Below are 14,761 nucleotides of genomic sequence, written 5' to 3'. Positions count from 1 at the left end.
AACCCTGACTGTTTCTATAGAAACCGGGACTTCTGATGGCAGCTGCAGTGACATGCAGTGACATGCTGACTTTTATGATGAGCTATTGGCTCTTTTATTCAGAAGGTGGAGCTTCCTTCGATAGAGCGGCCATATTGAGCGTTGTATTTTCCCTCATTCAAAACTATACAAGTGACATGTCTTGGGTATTCTATAGTCTTTGGAGCACCCCCCCCCCATGAATTCAACATGAATACTGTATTTTTGATCAAATAAATGCACTCTTGGGCTGCAGAAGAGAACATTTACTCTATGGCCCAGTCCTGTACACTGAGGCTCCTGCACATTTGCAATGGCAGTTGTTTGCCATTTGTCAGTGTATGAGTATAAAGCTCGTTGTGCACCCTTAATGCTCCCTTCCTGATGTAGACTCCACAACAGACTACCACTGACAGTCTATGTGACATTATAAGACCAAGGTGTGGACTCAGTGAAGAAACAGGCCCTGTGTAAGCTAAAATAGTTTTCTGGGGGGCATTGATATGACTGGGTTCTTCATATCTGTCATAACATATCTAGTACTTCACAAGTACTACTTGTCTTTTTTGTACATTTCTGAGGTGTTTTTATACAGTATGCAGAAAGCACTTGATGCAGCTAATACGGTGACATAAAAAAATGTCCTTGATATGACAATTCTGTGCTTTTTTGTTAATTGACTGAACTGCCACACCCCCAGTCCTGGTAAATAAACACATTCTTTTGTAAAAAGAGGTCAGTGAGATAGCACCAAATCACTCAAGCATTAATGCACCTTCCATCCCAGAATATATGGAACCCTGTCAAGCAGAAAATTGTCCTTTTCTTTCCTTTCATTCTTTTCTCTCTCTCACCTTGCTGGCAGAAGGCTATAGTGTAGTCCATTGCCCAGCTGACCAATGCCATGAGAAGCCCCAGGAGGATGAGAAAGATCCAGTCTTCACCAACACGGGAAATCAAGAACTTCCGGCACCATGATGTACAGACTGCAGACAGAAATTATAGAGATTACCAAAAAAAGAAAGAAAGAAAAAAAAGAAAATTCAGTCATTATATACTCAACCTGTCATTCCAAAACTGTATTACTCTCGTAATTTTATTTATTTATTTATTTATTTATTTATTTTTTTGATAAACACAAATGGTGAATTATAATAATATGCTGTTTGCTCCTGTGCAAGCAGTTCTATGTAATGATCACCAAGGCACTGAAGCTTAAAAAATATGCAAAATCAGCAGGAAAATCAATTTATACTACTACAATCAAAAGACTGGGGTCTGTAAGTCTCTTCTGCAGGCCAAGGGTGCATTTATTTGATCAAAAATGTAGGTCTCACTTTATATTATGTGGCCTTTACTACTATGTAATTACATTTTAATTAATCAGAATTAATCAATGCAAGTATAGTGTACATACATGTTTTTACATTGTACTTATATTTTAAAAATACCTGCATGTAATTACATCTAAAATCAATAACTACAATTACAATTACAACTAAACCCACCACTAAACCAACCCCCAAAATAACACCAAACCCACCCCTACCCTTACCCGTATCCCACCTCAATAGCAGCAAAAGTGCTTTGCAATACAATATGAACACAATAAGTACACTGTACTTATTTTTGATGTAAGTACATAGTAGTTGAGGCCACAATATAAAGTGGGACCAATTGGAATATTGTGAAATACTTTTTTATTTTAATATATTTTAATATGTAATTTATTCCTGTAGCATTACTCCAGTCTTCAGTGTCACGTGATCTTTCAGAAATCATTCTAATGTGCTGATTAGATGCTCAAGAAACATTCCTTATCATCAATGTTGAAAACAGTTGTGCTGCTTAATATTTTATAACTGTTGTGTACTTAATAGTCTGTGTGTGTGTGTGAGTGTGTATAGAGAGAGAGAGAGAGAGAGAGAGAGAGAGAACACGAGTCATGCGGAATACTTTTATGATGCATTTATAGTGATTGCATAGCAAGAGCAAAATTATTGAATTTTCTATTTTTCAATTTAACGATCAAGGGGTGAAATTTTGGTTTTTAAGTGATCTAATCTATTAGGCACCTTCAACATCTGCCGTTTCCCTGTTCTTTATAGGTCAGTCTGTGTAAGGAAATGAATAGGAAATAGAAAATGAACAATCCCAAGACCAATTACCCAAACCCAGCAGTAGGTGCAAAGTATGTTTTAATGAAGTTAACAATTGCTCATAAAAGAGCTTGTTTTCCCCTGGAAAGTTTCCAGACTCATGAGAAAACTGAGAGTGTGAACACTTGTGCTGTTGCATAGGGGTGGACAGGGTTGCAGAGCCCGAGACAGGAAATGGCTTGTGTGTGTGAAGATAAGACGCATCTGAAAGACAGCAGAAAGGGAAGGGTCACGGCAGGTGAAGGGACACCTCTGTGTAGAGATGCTGCCCCGCCAGCTTCAGCACCCGCTCAGCAGCCCTTTGTGCGGGAGTTGGCACACGGGCTGATTTGCCAACTGAAGTGACACAACAGATGTCTTTGCTCTCAAAATAAACCCTGTAACAATCCACAACCGAGAAAGCAATAAGCCGAACAAAATTTACCGTAACTCAAGCCGCATTTTGGATGAGCAAACCTGCAGTGCTTATCTCCAAACCACGCCAGACAGAAGTGCTGAGATGCGGCATATTTTGACACTTAATTGGAGTTTGAGGAATAACCGTATAAATATGCAGAGCCCATGCTTCCCCACACAGACTTTAGTGTCTTTGACAAGTGAGTCACAGGCCAGCACTGGAAGTGACATCCTTATGTGGCATGCATGCATAATATAACAATGTATTATATATCCAAGACCTATTTATATCCCCAGAGCAAGTGGAAAGGTGTAGGAGGTTTGGTGAGTGGCAATAGTATCTGCCCTCTTTCTGCCTGATATGACAACTTATGCTGCATTTTCTTCATCGAGCTTCACAATTTCCCATGAGGGTGCGCTGCTGGACTGCTGCCAGTTCTCTGTTTTCATCCACAGATCCAAAACAATTAGTACTGAAATAGACAGATTAAGTCAGCTATGGTGGTAGAACTTCTCTCTAAGTTGCATAGAGAACAAACAGCAGGATGCTGACAGCTTGTCGCAAATCTACCCCCCTCTGTCATCTTAAAATTCACAAATAAAGTGTAATTATACAAGGGAGAGAGGATATGTGCTTATATGCTCTGTTTGGTTATGGGCTTATACTGTAGGATCTGATGCTAGATCTCATACGAAAAACATGCATATTGTTTAGACAAATATGCTTTATTAAAATAAGTTGATCAAGGGCGAACTGTTTGATTTTATTAATGTGGTTTATTGAAGCAAAAAAATGACGAATCAATAATGTTTTGCGTAACACTTTATTTTGATAATCCACTTTCTACTAATTATAAGCAACTACATCAACTACCAGTCATTTAAGCATTAGTAGACTGTTACTTGTAGAATGTCTAAAGTGGACTATCAGAATAAAATGTAAGCATGTTTTGAATTGCATGGCATTATTGTTAAGAAAAAGTGTGTTTATAAATTTGTCACTTTGTCATAGAGCTGTCATAAAAAATATAAATATTATTTCTGGGACATAAAAACGCATCACTAAATAAATTTTTTATGTGTGTGTGTGCTGACGCCAGTGAAAATTTTGTCAGGGTAATTAATTTTTTTTACAGAGCAATCTGATATAAAAAATAAAATAAAAACTACCTGTGCCAAGCTCTGCTTTTATTGAAAAAACTGACCATCTAAATAAATCAATAATTTTTTTTCTTTTTGCAATTTAACATCATTGGAGTAAAGAAGGAGCTGGAACAGGCAGAAACACTAGAGGAAAATGGAAATTTTGTATAGTGCAACTCAGACTGTAGGTGGAAAAATAGCAGTCAGTTATACTCTATTGTGCTGTGACAAGCACTAACAAACTCAAATGTGTTGTTGTATTCTGGAAACAGGCCCAGAAAGCACAAACCATGAGTGTCTATATTTATAAATGAATTTATTCAAGTATTTTATGATAAGCTGCCATAACAACACTGTCTTCATCTCAAAATCTAATGAGCTGCCAACATCATAAGCATGTTCTCGACCAAAAGGTATGCTACCTGCCAAGATACTCTCTTCTGGCCAAAACATCACAGGTATCCTTCACAGAGAAGGCAGTACCAAAACGCACTGTGACAAGATCAGTGGAAAAAAAAAAAATAATTTGCACAATACTTAAAAATACTGTAGTGTGAATAAAAATGCAATATTTCAGTGTGCTATGAATTTTAATGCTTATTGGAGTATCATTTTATCAACAGCAACAAGCTAACAGCAAACTCAATGTATTTGCTTAAACACTTGCTTATTTCAGTCACTTTTGATTAGTTTAATTTGTATAATTTTATATTTTGGTTATTTTATAATGCTTAGCATGATTTCTACAATCAACTGTCATTTAGTTCAGCAATATTTATTCTTTCTAAGAATTTTTGGTTATGTATTATTGTATTCCCATCTTGCTTTTGTATGACACTTCCCTTTTTTTGTCATCCGCATGAAGAGAAAGCCATCCAATCAAGAAACTTGATGCAATCACTATCTTAGCTCAAAGCAGGCAAAAGTGGTATGTGGATGAGTTTAAAATTCATAGGTGTTTTCCATTTAACTGAATATGTAACTGATGTTTGTTATAGTATATTCGTCCTGTTTATTTAGTTCTACAGTGTTGGTGTCTGTGTTGAAGAGTGCATTAAACATCTGTGAAAAAAGATCCTCAGCCTTCATGTTGTGACTAGAGGTGGCATACTCAAACAAATGTTCGTTATAAATATATCTACTTTACGCAATCCTTAAAAGTATTGACAATATAGTTAGTGTGGATAAAAATTTATTATTTTACCCAATATTTCTGTGCTGTGTATTTCAATGCATATCGAGCACCATGCAGTTAGCTCAGCGACAAGCTAACGGCAAACTATAAGAGACGAAAAAGTCCAGTGCAGAGCGCCATGTATGTGTTGCTGCCGAGCGGCAACCTCCCGCTCTCTTGCTGCGTTCAAGTCATCTCGTATCGATCGTATTTACGAGTTGAATGCACATGAACGCCACCACAATATCGTAAATACCAGTGGGGAGCTCGGGATTTTCTTTAAGCCCCGATCTGTACGAGTTGGGGGCGTGTCAGTGATTAACATGCCGGAATCAATGGATGCAACGTCTGTAGTTGACGGTAAATTTTAATTGAATTTCAATGTTTACTAGTCTATAAACTGTCATTTATCATGATCATCATTAATCTTTTTATAAGCAGCAAGTTAATGAATTACAACATTGAATTACAACATTTGTGCACCTTTAGATGAGAAATGGTTTGATACGCAACATTGCACATGGCTTTAACATTTTTTTTAATCTCTCCGTTTAGCATTTTTCTATAAGCAGAGTTATTAAACCTTGCTGTAATTTCTTGCTATTCATTAAAAGAAGGTACAGGGCCATCTTGCTCCGATGAAACTGACTTGAACGCACCTCACGTCGTCAGCACGACTTCCCTCCTCGTACGTACGAAATTCCCAGGAGGACTTGAACACACCATCTCTCGCGAAGCCAACAAGGAAGTGACTAAATCTGCAATTCATCGACTGGCCTCTTGAGGCTGGCTGCAAAAGGGAGTCAGTCCCATAGACTCCCCATGTTAAAATGCCCAACTTTACAGCAGAAAAAAACATGTTTACAGCCTGGTTCAAAAAATTATTTTTGTCTATATAGCTAATTTTGCTATATAGATGATATCTGTGAGGGGGGTGAATTTTTTTATAACTCATCCGTTTAAATTATATTATGCCTTAAAGCTTAATTAAGCATAATTAAGGGCGTGGCCACTTGAGTGAGAGTTGGATTGCCGCTGCTGACACTGCGGTCGAGCTAGGTGGGCGTGGCTTCAGCAACCAACTCCTGCCTTTTTGCCCATTTTCGATTATCCGGGAGAGTCGCGCGGTGACGCGCTGCCAAGATGGCAATGGCCCGCTCTGCACTCACACTTTGAGCTTCAAAAACGCTCTTCAGAAGTCTATGGGTGACGTCACAGACACTACGTCCATGTTTTTATACAGTCTATGGTTGCTGCATATGCAGAGCATTCCAAATCAGTTACTTATGAGGTTTCATAATGGTTAGGATGCCTTAGAAGGTAGCCACCTATGTAGGCAGTATGCAGAGTGTCAGCTCGCTAGAGTTTTAAAGTCAGATAGAGGAATAAAATAGATATAAGACAGAGACACAGAGAGAAAGAAACAGACATATGATGCCAGCTCTGTAGACCAGTGTGTAGGTAGTGAGCTGACAAGCCTCCAAACCCCTCAAACTCAGTCAAGGAGGATCAGAAGACCTGCGCTTCACACTGCTGATAGATTTCTCATGCTTTTCACACTCAACAGGGAGGTGGGAAGGATGAATTAGAGACAGATGCTGTGTGTCTTTGGAGATTACACAAGGCCAAAAGAGCAGTCTATTTATATTACAAGAAACCAATGAGATACCTCATTAGCACTAAAAACATTGGACTGTGAGACACTGTTGCCTATTTAATGAGAACTCAACTTTTATGTATATATAGTTATATATATAGTTCAGGGAATTTATCACAGACGTCCGATATGAATGGCAACTGCTTTTGTTCAAAACTCTCATTTTTCAGCCAATCATCTTAATGTACCATTAAATGGAAAAATAAATCAGTGTTGGGCATCTCTAAACTCATATGTAAAGGTCCATATAATACATCCAATGGTGAATGGTGACGCATTACACAGATGCACAGGCACACAAAGACACAGAGGTTCATTACAGATACACTGCACGTCTATGTGTCTCATCTATCACCCCTAAACAGCGCAGACTGATTATGCTCCCTGCTGGTGAATGGCAAGCACTGCACTGAGGTGCAGAGGAAATTGAACAGGCTGATAAATGCTGCAAGTTGTTGTTTACAGGCTAGACAACAGCAAACGTTCTGCGCCAATGCTTGAAAAATTATTGGGGAAAAATGTCTCTACCATAAACATGAAGAGCATGAAGATGCTTTTAAGATTCAGGTGATGGCCACACCTGAGGAATATGTGTGACAGATTGATAAACAATCGCAGCTTCACAAACCAGTGACAATTAATCACCAGTAGAGGGCAATCTAGAAAACAGGAGGTTAAACACCACATCTGCAAGCATCAGACATGAGCATATCCTGTCTCACTGAACTGCCTCAAATACATGAGCAGATCCAGATGAATATATGTGGAATGGATTTAAATACGCTAAAAGCTATGCTTTATGCAGGTTAGTGCTGGTTTGATGCTAGTCTAACAAAAGGCTGAAAAAGCTGGTCCGCCAGCATGTTGTATTATTGTTGTATTTTCTTGGCTTTTTGACCAAGAAAGTCTTGCTGGAACAGTTGGAACAGCAGTCAGTGTTTGAATTATGGCGCCCATCGTGGGGTCTGCCTCCCTTAATTCAAGCCTGAAAATCCCCAATAAAGATGGGTCTCAAAAGTATGTCTCCCTGTGACTCACATGAGAATGCAGCAATTAACAACGTTTCAATCGATTCCCAAATCTTTCTCTTACTAGAGGCATATATCAGCTTAAATAGGAGGGCCTCTGAATATTGCCTTGGACAAAGAGGGGCTTTGAACTCCAAAAGTTTGTAAACCACTGTGTTATATGGAGATGAAAGTATGGCCGTTCCAATCCTGCAGGAAAAGCATGAATCCTTAATGCCAAGTTTTACTGCCACTGATTCCATGTGGGCCTGAACAAGAGTGTAGATTCATCTGCCTAACTCAGCCTGAGTAAATCCCTCCCACTTGAATCTACCATCGTTCTCACCTAATCCCCAGTTCCAGCATGCTCTTACTAACTCTTTTGCCTCCTGTCTTTTGAAACCTTTTTCTCTTTCGATCCCCGCTTCCCTTCATCCTTGTGGATTTGCTTTGCTTTCCCAGCTTTGCTCTGTAGCCACTGCTGCAAATAGCAAGCTATGACGCTTGCAGACCAGCCAGCAAACAGTTGGCACACGCATGTATGTAGCACACCCACCTTGACACTTGGCACACGGGTCCTTCTCATACTCCATGAGTTCTGGAGCCTGGCCGCGCACACTGGTGGTCCTCCGCAGTGCTCCATCCTCACGCAGACGAGCTGCCTCTTCTTTGGCATAGGCCCCCAACTCCTGTGTATAGCGTCCATACATCTGAAAGTTAGACAGGAGTGAATGAAGATTTTACCTGGGAAGGAAATAAAGGAAACCAAGCCGAGAAGTGCTTCACAGAAATAATGTACAACTTAACAGGCTGTTCAAAAACCCATCAAATAAATAAAGGCAGTTTGTCAGAGGTTCCTGTCCCTGAGTACGATTCCTGAAACATTAAGCTACCATGCTTCACTGCAATGGTACTATTTGTGAGATTTATATAGTTAAAGAAATAGTTAGCCCAAAAATAAAAATTTACTGAAAATGTACTCACCCTCAGGCCATCAAAGATTTGTTTCTTTATCGGAACAGATTTGGAGAAATTTAACATTACATCACTTGCTTACCAATGGATCCTGTAAAGTGAATGGGTGCCGTCAGAAGGAGAGTTCAAACAGCTGATAAAAACATCACAATAATCCACAAGTAATCTCCAAGACCCCAGTCCATCAAGTAATGCCTTGTGAAGTGAAAGCTGCACGTTTGTCAGCAAATCCATCATTAAGGCATTTTAAATTTAAACTATTGCTTCTGGCCAAAATATGAGTTCATAATCGATAATCCAATCCATAATCCAAAATAATGCCTCCACCAGTGAAAAAAGTCAATCTCCTGCTGTCGTCTTACATCAAAACATACCAAACTATTTAGATGTTTAGAACTGTTTTGGACTGTTATTGTTTGTAAACTATGCTTGATCTGCACATATTTCTCTCCTGATTCAGAAAGCAGTGTTATGGATATAGGACTTGTATTTTTGCTGGAAAAAACAGTCTGAAGTTAAAAACGTCTTAATGATTAATTTATTAGCATGTGGATTACTGTAATGGTTTTATCAGCTGTTTGGACTCTCACTCTCATCTGATGGCACCCATTCACTGCAGATGAGCTATTGCTGAATATGTCATGTAATGGTAAATTTCTCAAAATCCAATAAAGATGGCCTAAGGTTGAGTAAATTCTCATCAAATTTTCACTTTTGGGTGAACTATTCCTTTAAGCACCCACATTTGACCTAATTGGACCATGGAAATTGTTGAGTCACTTTCATTCCTATCAGAAAAGTCCACCTGAGATGTGATTTGAGCTCTTGCCCATACAAGACTTGCAAGAATACAGAGTTATGAATTGTTGATGTTGTTGTTCTCTCAAGCATGTTCTTCATGGAGGCTGTAACTTCTATGTTCTCTTTTCCTAAGGCTCCGTCCACCTAGACAAACCACTTGGTGAAAAATGTTCTTAGCAGATTCAGAGCTGTTGCACATTTTTTGTACATAGTTTACTTTTCTTCAATGCTTTGGAAATTTCTAAATATATTTGACCTGAGTGCAATTTTATATGTATCTTGACGCAGTTTGGCATTGAAAGTGCCTTTGCACTGATGACGCAATGTCTCCTTAGAACTGCAAAGAGATGCTCCCACACAGAGCCAGGTGTGTTTTATTTTGAATTCATGTACCTCATACCTCAGATGCAGATACACAGATTCCAGTTAAATCATTTCTGTGTTGTTCCATTGGTTAGATCAGTAATAATTTAGCTGTTAAATCAAGTCACTAAATACTTGTTGATTAAACTACTAAAATCATAAATACAATAAAACCCCAAAATAAAAAAAATAACAATAATAATAATAATAATAATAATAATAATAATAATAATAATAAACATTTTTTATGTGTGTCTTCAAATATGTGCACTTGGGTACCCATTTTTATTTTCACATTTTTTGTAATAAAACTATACTGTACATGTTCCAGACAGACTGTGCTGTTACTTATTCAGCATATAACATTGTTATGCCAGTAGATGGTGACAAATGACAGACTTATATTGACAGTGACTCAGCTACTCAACTGATTTGTTCAAAGAATACAATTCATTCGGGAACAAAGTAAGTGATGTGAGTGAGTCATTGAATCGTTTACATAACCATTCATTTTAAAAACACTAATTCATTCATAATTAAAAACATAATTAATTCATGCACCACTACTCAACAGTTAATTCTGCTGGTGTTATATTCCTAATTATAAGCCTATTTATAATAGTACTTACAGTTTTTATACTAGGTTCTGCCTGCTGTGCCATTTGCAGTGCAGGGATGAGTAACACATTCTATTATGTAAGAATGGAGTCTTTAACTTTTGTAAAAAATATTTTTTGATTTTCAAATACTTTGGAAAGCTTTAATCAAATGTTACAATGGTGTGATTAATCTCTGAGCTGGTTGGTTTAGGTAAAAGAATATTTCTGTAATGAAGGACACTGGAAAAGTGTGCATGTGTTCTTCACCAAATCTGTAATTTTTAAGAAACAGAAGAAGAAGACAGAAGAAGAAGACAGAAGAAGAAGAAGAGATTACTTGTATAGCTTTTTCTAAGCTTCTGGATAGGATGTGTATTTCTATTCTCTCGGGGCTCTACACATTAAAGCTAACAGTGTCAGAAACAGTGCTGCTGTTACACAGAGATACAGGACCACAAAACACCATCAGAATTTAAAGTGCCCCAATTATGGATTTTTTTAACCTTTCATGCAGTGTGTTATGTAGTTGTTTGTGCATCATAAACAAAGTTATTGTATCTAAAATACTCTGAACCGCTGAAATGGTTCGTTTGTAATTTAAATCCCATTTCCGTGAAATTCATCTGTCTCAAGTTAACATATTTGCATAATGCCCACCTATGTTCTGTGAGGAAATCCCTCGAACTCATCCCTCAAACACTGTAGCTCATTCATGTGGATAACGTTCTGCTGTGAAGATGCTGAAAGTGAATTCAGTTTATTTTCACTTCCAAAGGATCTGAAGAATCAGTGGTTAAAATTCATCTTTACTCTGATACCACAGCAGTATCACCTTTGGCTATGTTCCTGTCATTTCATTGACGACTGCTTCCCCAATCTCCATGAGTTCAACGCGGGATTCGTAAACCGCTAATCTTTGAAAGATGGGGTCAGTGCCCAATATGTTTGGACCAGCTTGCTCTTCCGAATCACATCCTGTAAGTATGATTAATAATTGTTGCTTAAATGTTCTGTTGAGCGTGCAACATATGTAGTTTTGTGTATTATGTTATGTATACACTCAGTGCAGCTATAGGTATAACTAACATTCTGCTAATCAGCTGTGGGTCTGTTATTGTCTAGAAATGTGTCAATTAATATAGAATGTCTGATGTTCTTATTACTTGGATTCATGATAAAGGATGGAGCAATACGCTGGTTTACAAACTGCAGTGATTTATTAGTACTCTATGTCTGTGTTCAGCTAACGCATATACCATTACTGTTTGTCTCTTTACTACCAAGCGGTGGGCCCGGTTCACTAACACAAGTATAAAACATCTTTTCCCCCTCTGAGTCTTTCTTTTTAGAACAAAGTGGAGCACTATCATTATTATAAAAGGATGTATTATTGATAAGCTGTAATCCAGTAATGGTGACGTGCATTCCGTTTCCGAAATGTGCTGTACTTAGTAAACCAATCACAACTGACTGGGTCAACTGACCAATCAGAGCAGAGCAGCTTCACGCAAAGGAGGGGTTTGGAAAGAAATAACACAAAATTAAATGCATATTATAAGACAATGAAAGTGTTTTTGACCTTGTATGCATGTAAACCTGTTGCTGGGGACTCTCAAAACCAAATTATAACCTAGGGGCACTTTAAACTACTTTCACATTTTGCTGCATTCAGCTGATATATGGTAATGTCAAACAGAGAGAATCAAGTAGTTTAAAACAGCATGCTTGATTGGTGGTGTTTGATGAATTATATTCAGTACAAGTTCGGTTCCAAAACTATTTTGGAAACTAAAACAAAGAAACAGACTAAACATCAGCATTTTCCAACCACCATGCTGCCAATGAATATTTCACTAGTCAATAAAGTAGTTACAGATTATTGCACAGACCCATGAGACCATAAATCAAACTGAAATCTATACTTCTGTTCTCTTGCTGCCCGGCACAAGTTTTCTGAGGCGATCTTGAGAATGTGATTTAAATGAGCAATGAAACTTCATTCTTCTCCTCTAAACCCAAATGGCTTGTTATTTGATAAAAAAATGCTGTACTGTTTTTGTGTTGTTATACATCTGCAAAAGGTAAATAAAAATATAATGAACAGATATGTCCCTGTTTAAACTTTAAAGTTAAAAAATGAAAAGTTTTATACTGTTTCTGATTTTCAGGAACACCATGGGAGACATATTGAGGACACTGCAAAACAATTTAAAGAGACAAAGATACAAATTTACAGAAGGCTGGATACTGATACTTAGAAAAGTCTCTGTAATTTATGTGTTTAAGCCATTGCACAGCTTTATGCATCACAAAAGAAACCACAGACCATGATTTCTGTCTGAGATTCAAAAGCCAGACAAACACTTTATCAAGTTGATAAATGCAGAAGATGAAGTGAACAGCAATTTATTTACTGGATATTAGTTGCATCATTGTCAAAGCTTAGTCTGAATTAATCTGACTAGAGACACATTCAATAAGTGTTATTTTGACTAACAAAATGTAAATACAATACATAACATCACAAAAAACAAAAAACAAAGACAGTTCCCTATTTAGATTATTTATTTTAGACAATACAGCACACAACATAAATAGCAACAACTGCCAATGATGAGCAAATCTTAACGAGTTCAATATTTCTCAACACCTATTAAAACTGTATTTTGCATTATTTTTAGTAAAATGTTTGTCACTATGACAATAATATTTAGTAGTTTTTCAATTCATATTTGTAACAAAAAAACATAGGTCATTGTGTCAGTCGTAGCATATCTGTTTATCAAATGAAACTGCATTTGTCACACACACACAGAAACAAGAAGACACATTGTGATTTGGTCCTATGTTAATTTTTGTGGCTTAATGTGGGAAGCAACTGACATACGCATCTGTACTGGAGAGAAAAAAATTAGACAGCCAAAATAAAACAACCACTATTAAAATTATTAGAAAACATGCTTTAGTAGGATGATTTGAATCACTATGGTTTGAAATGTGCATATCCCATTTTGTGGCATTATGATTTCTCGCCAAACCCAATTAAGTTTTCATTTGGTGCACTTTAAAAAAAAAAACGACTTTTCTAAATCTTTCTAAGTCTAACAGAGATTATTGGAGTATGTTTTTCAAGAATATACTTTTTCGGTTTTACTACTTCAAAATTCCACGATTCATTTAATGTGCTACCTGCTATTTCTTTGTAATTATTTGTGAAAGTATTGAAAATTGTTTCCTACGCCAATTTATTTTCAGTGTGTTGAGCGAGGTTCAATTTTGGACCCTGACTGGAGATCTGATTAAAGTGTCAATCAATTTTACAATTTTCTTTTACACCAGAAATCGGGGAGTCAGTTCTTTCAGCAAATCAATTGCAAATTTACAACAATGCTTTGAACAACTTTGTATCCTCCAGCTGTATTTCCATTTCATTACGTTTAACCTGACGTGATTTTGTCCTCTGATATTAAAAAAAAATCCTTATGTGCGGGTGACGTAAGGGGGTATTTTGAGCCATTTCCCACCCATTGTAACCCTGTCCTCTGCCTTTCCCTATTCCTTTCTTCTCCCATCCCTCGTTCTTACCGTCAGCTGCTCCCACACAGGCACATGCCCACGGCACTAAAGATGGAGAGACAGGGATATTGGCAGGTCCGTTGCGTAGCGCTTCAATCCCTCTCTCCTACTCCCTCCTCCTGTTTCTCCCTCTCTCTCTGTTCTATAAACACACGGCGCTCTGATCTGAAGAGCTCAGCCACCAGCGGCACATTAAGATGAGCATCACGATTCCAGTAGACTCTCTCTTCTCTCGCACGAGCAGGTGCAGCTCATAGAGAGAAAGCAAAGCAGCCTGACGCAGACTGATCCGCACTCTCCTCTTCCTCCTCTGCTCCGTCTGCCTCGTTTCACACAACCTTTGCACTCCATGTCACTCATTCAGAACATAAACCCACCTGAAGCCGTCGCCCTACATGCGATGCCTAATCGTCTTCATCAGCTTGGCACCCGTCCCTCTCGGACAGATTGATATATTAGTCTGGCCCAATTAAACTCTCCCATCTTTTACTAACAGAGTGACATTTAACCTTAGCAAAACAAGCTATCACATTCAATAACCTGCTGCAACCAATCAAATTTCACATCCGTAATGTGATGCTCCTATCGTAGGTGAGCTTCTGACCTCTCCCAGAAATTCAGAAAAGGGTTTAGGCGACGAGCTGTGAAAAACAAGGTTTACCCAACAGATGCTGCCTCATCATATCATGCTCAACCCTGCCAACACTTCAGCGCTCACTTAATCGATACAATAAACCTCTAAAAATTCCCCTTCAGTATCTTAGCGGTCAAATAGACCTGCGCCATTTTGACCAAGAAGTGCAGTACACACACTACACACCCCTGTCACTGAGCAGTTATTGGGCAAACAGGCCACGCTTATTCTCTCACACAGCTGGTACTAGAAGTCAGGT

At 38.0% G+C, this 14,761-nt stretch overlaps 1 protein-coding gene across 1 annotated transcript in view; it reads right to left on the bottom strand.

The window, feature by feature from the left end:
• Window positions 1-14,761, bottom strand: part of LOC109067430 (chloride channel protein 2-like) — a 36,773-nt gene that overhangs the window by 15,632 nt on the left and 6,380 nt on the right. Inside the window, exons 2-3 of the mRNA XM_042771437.1 lie at window positions 8,111-8,264; window positions 873-1,004 (exon numbers count right to left, since the gene is read on the bottom strand). Coding sequence (XP_042627371.1) covers window positions 873-1,004; window positions 8,111-8,264 — 286 coding nt within the window. The remainder of the gene's footprint in view (window positions 1-872; window positions 1,005-8,110; window positions 8,265-14,761) is intronic.

Source organism: Cyprinus carpio, chromosome A2, assembly GCF_018340385.1.
Source record: "Cyprinus carpio isolate SPL01 chromosome A2, ASM1834038v1, whole genome shotgun sequence".
NCBI classification, from domain to species: domain Eukaryota; kingdom Metazoa; phylum Chordata; class Actinopteri; order Cypriniformes; family Cyprinidae; genus Cyprinus; species Cyprinus carpio.
The sequence above is the reverse complement of the archived record's forward strand: the minus strand, read 5'-3'. Positions and strand labels throughout refer to the sequence as shown.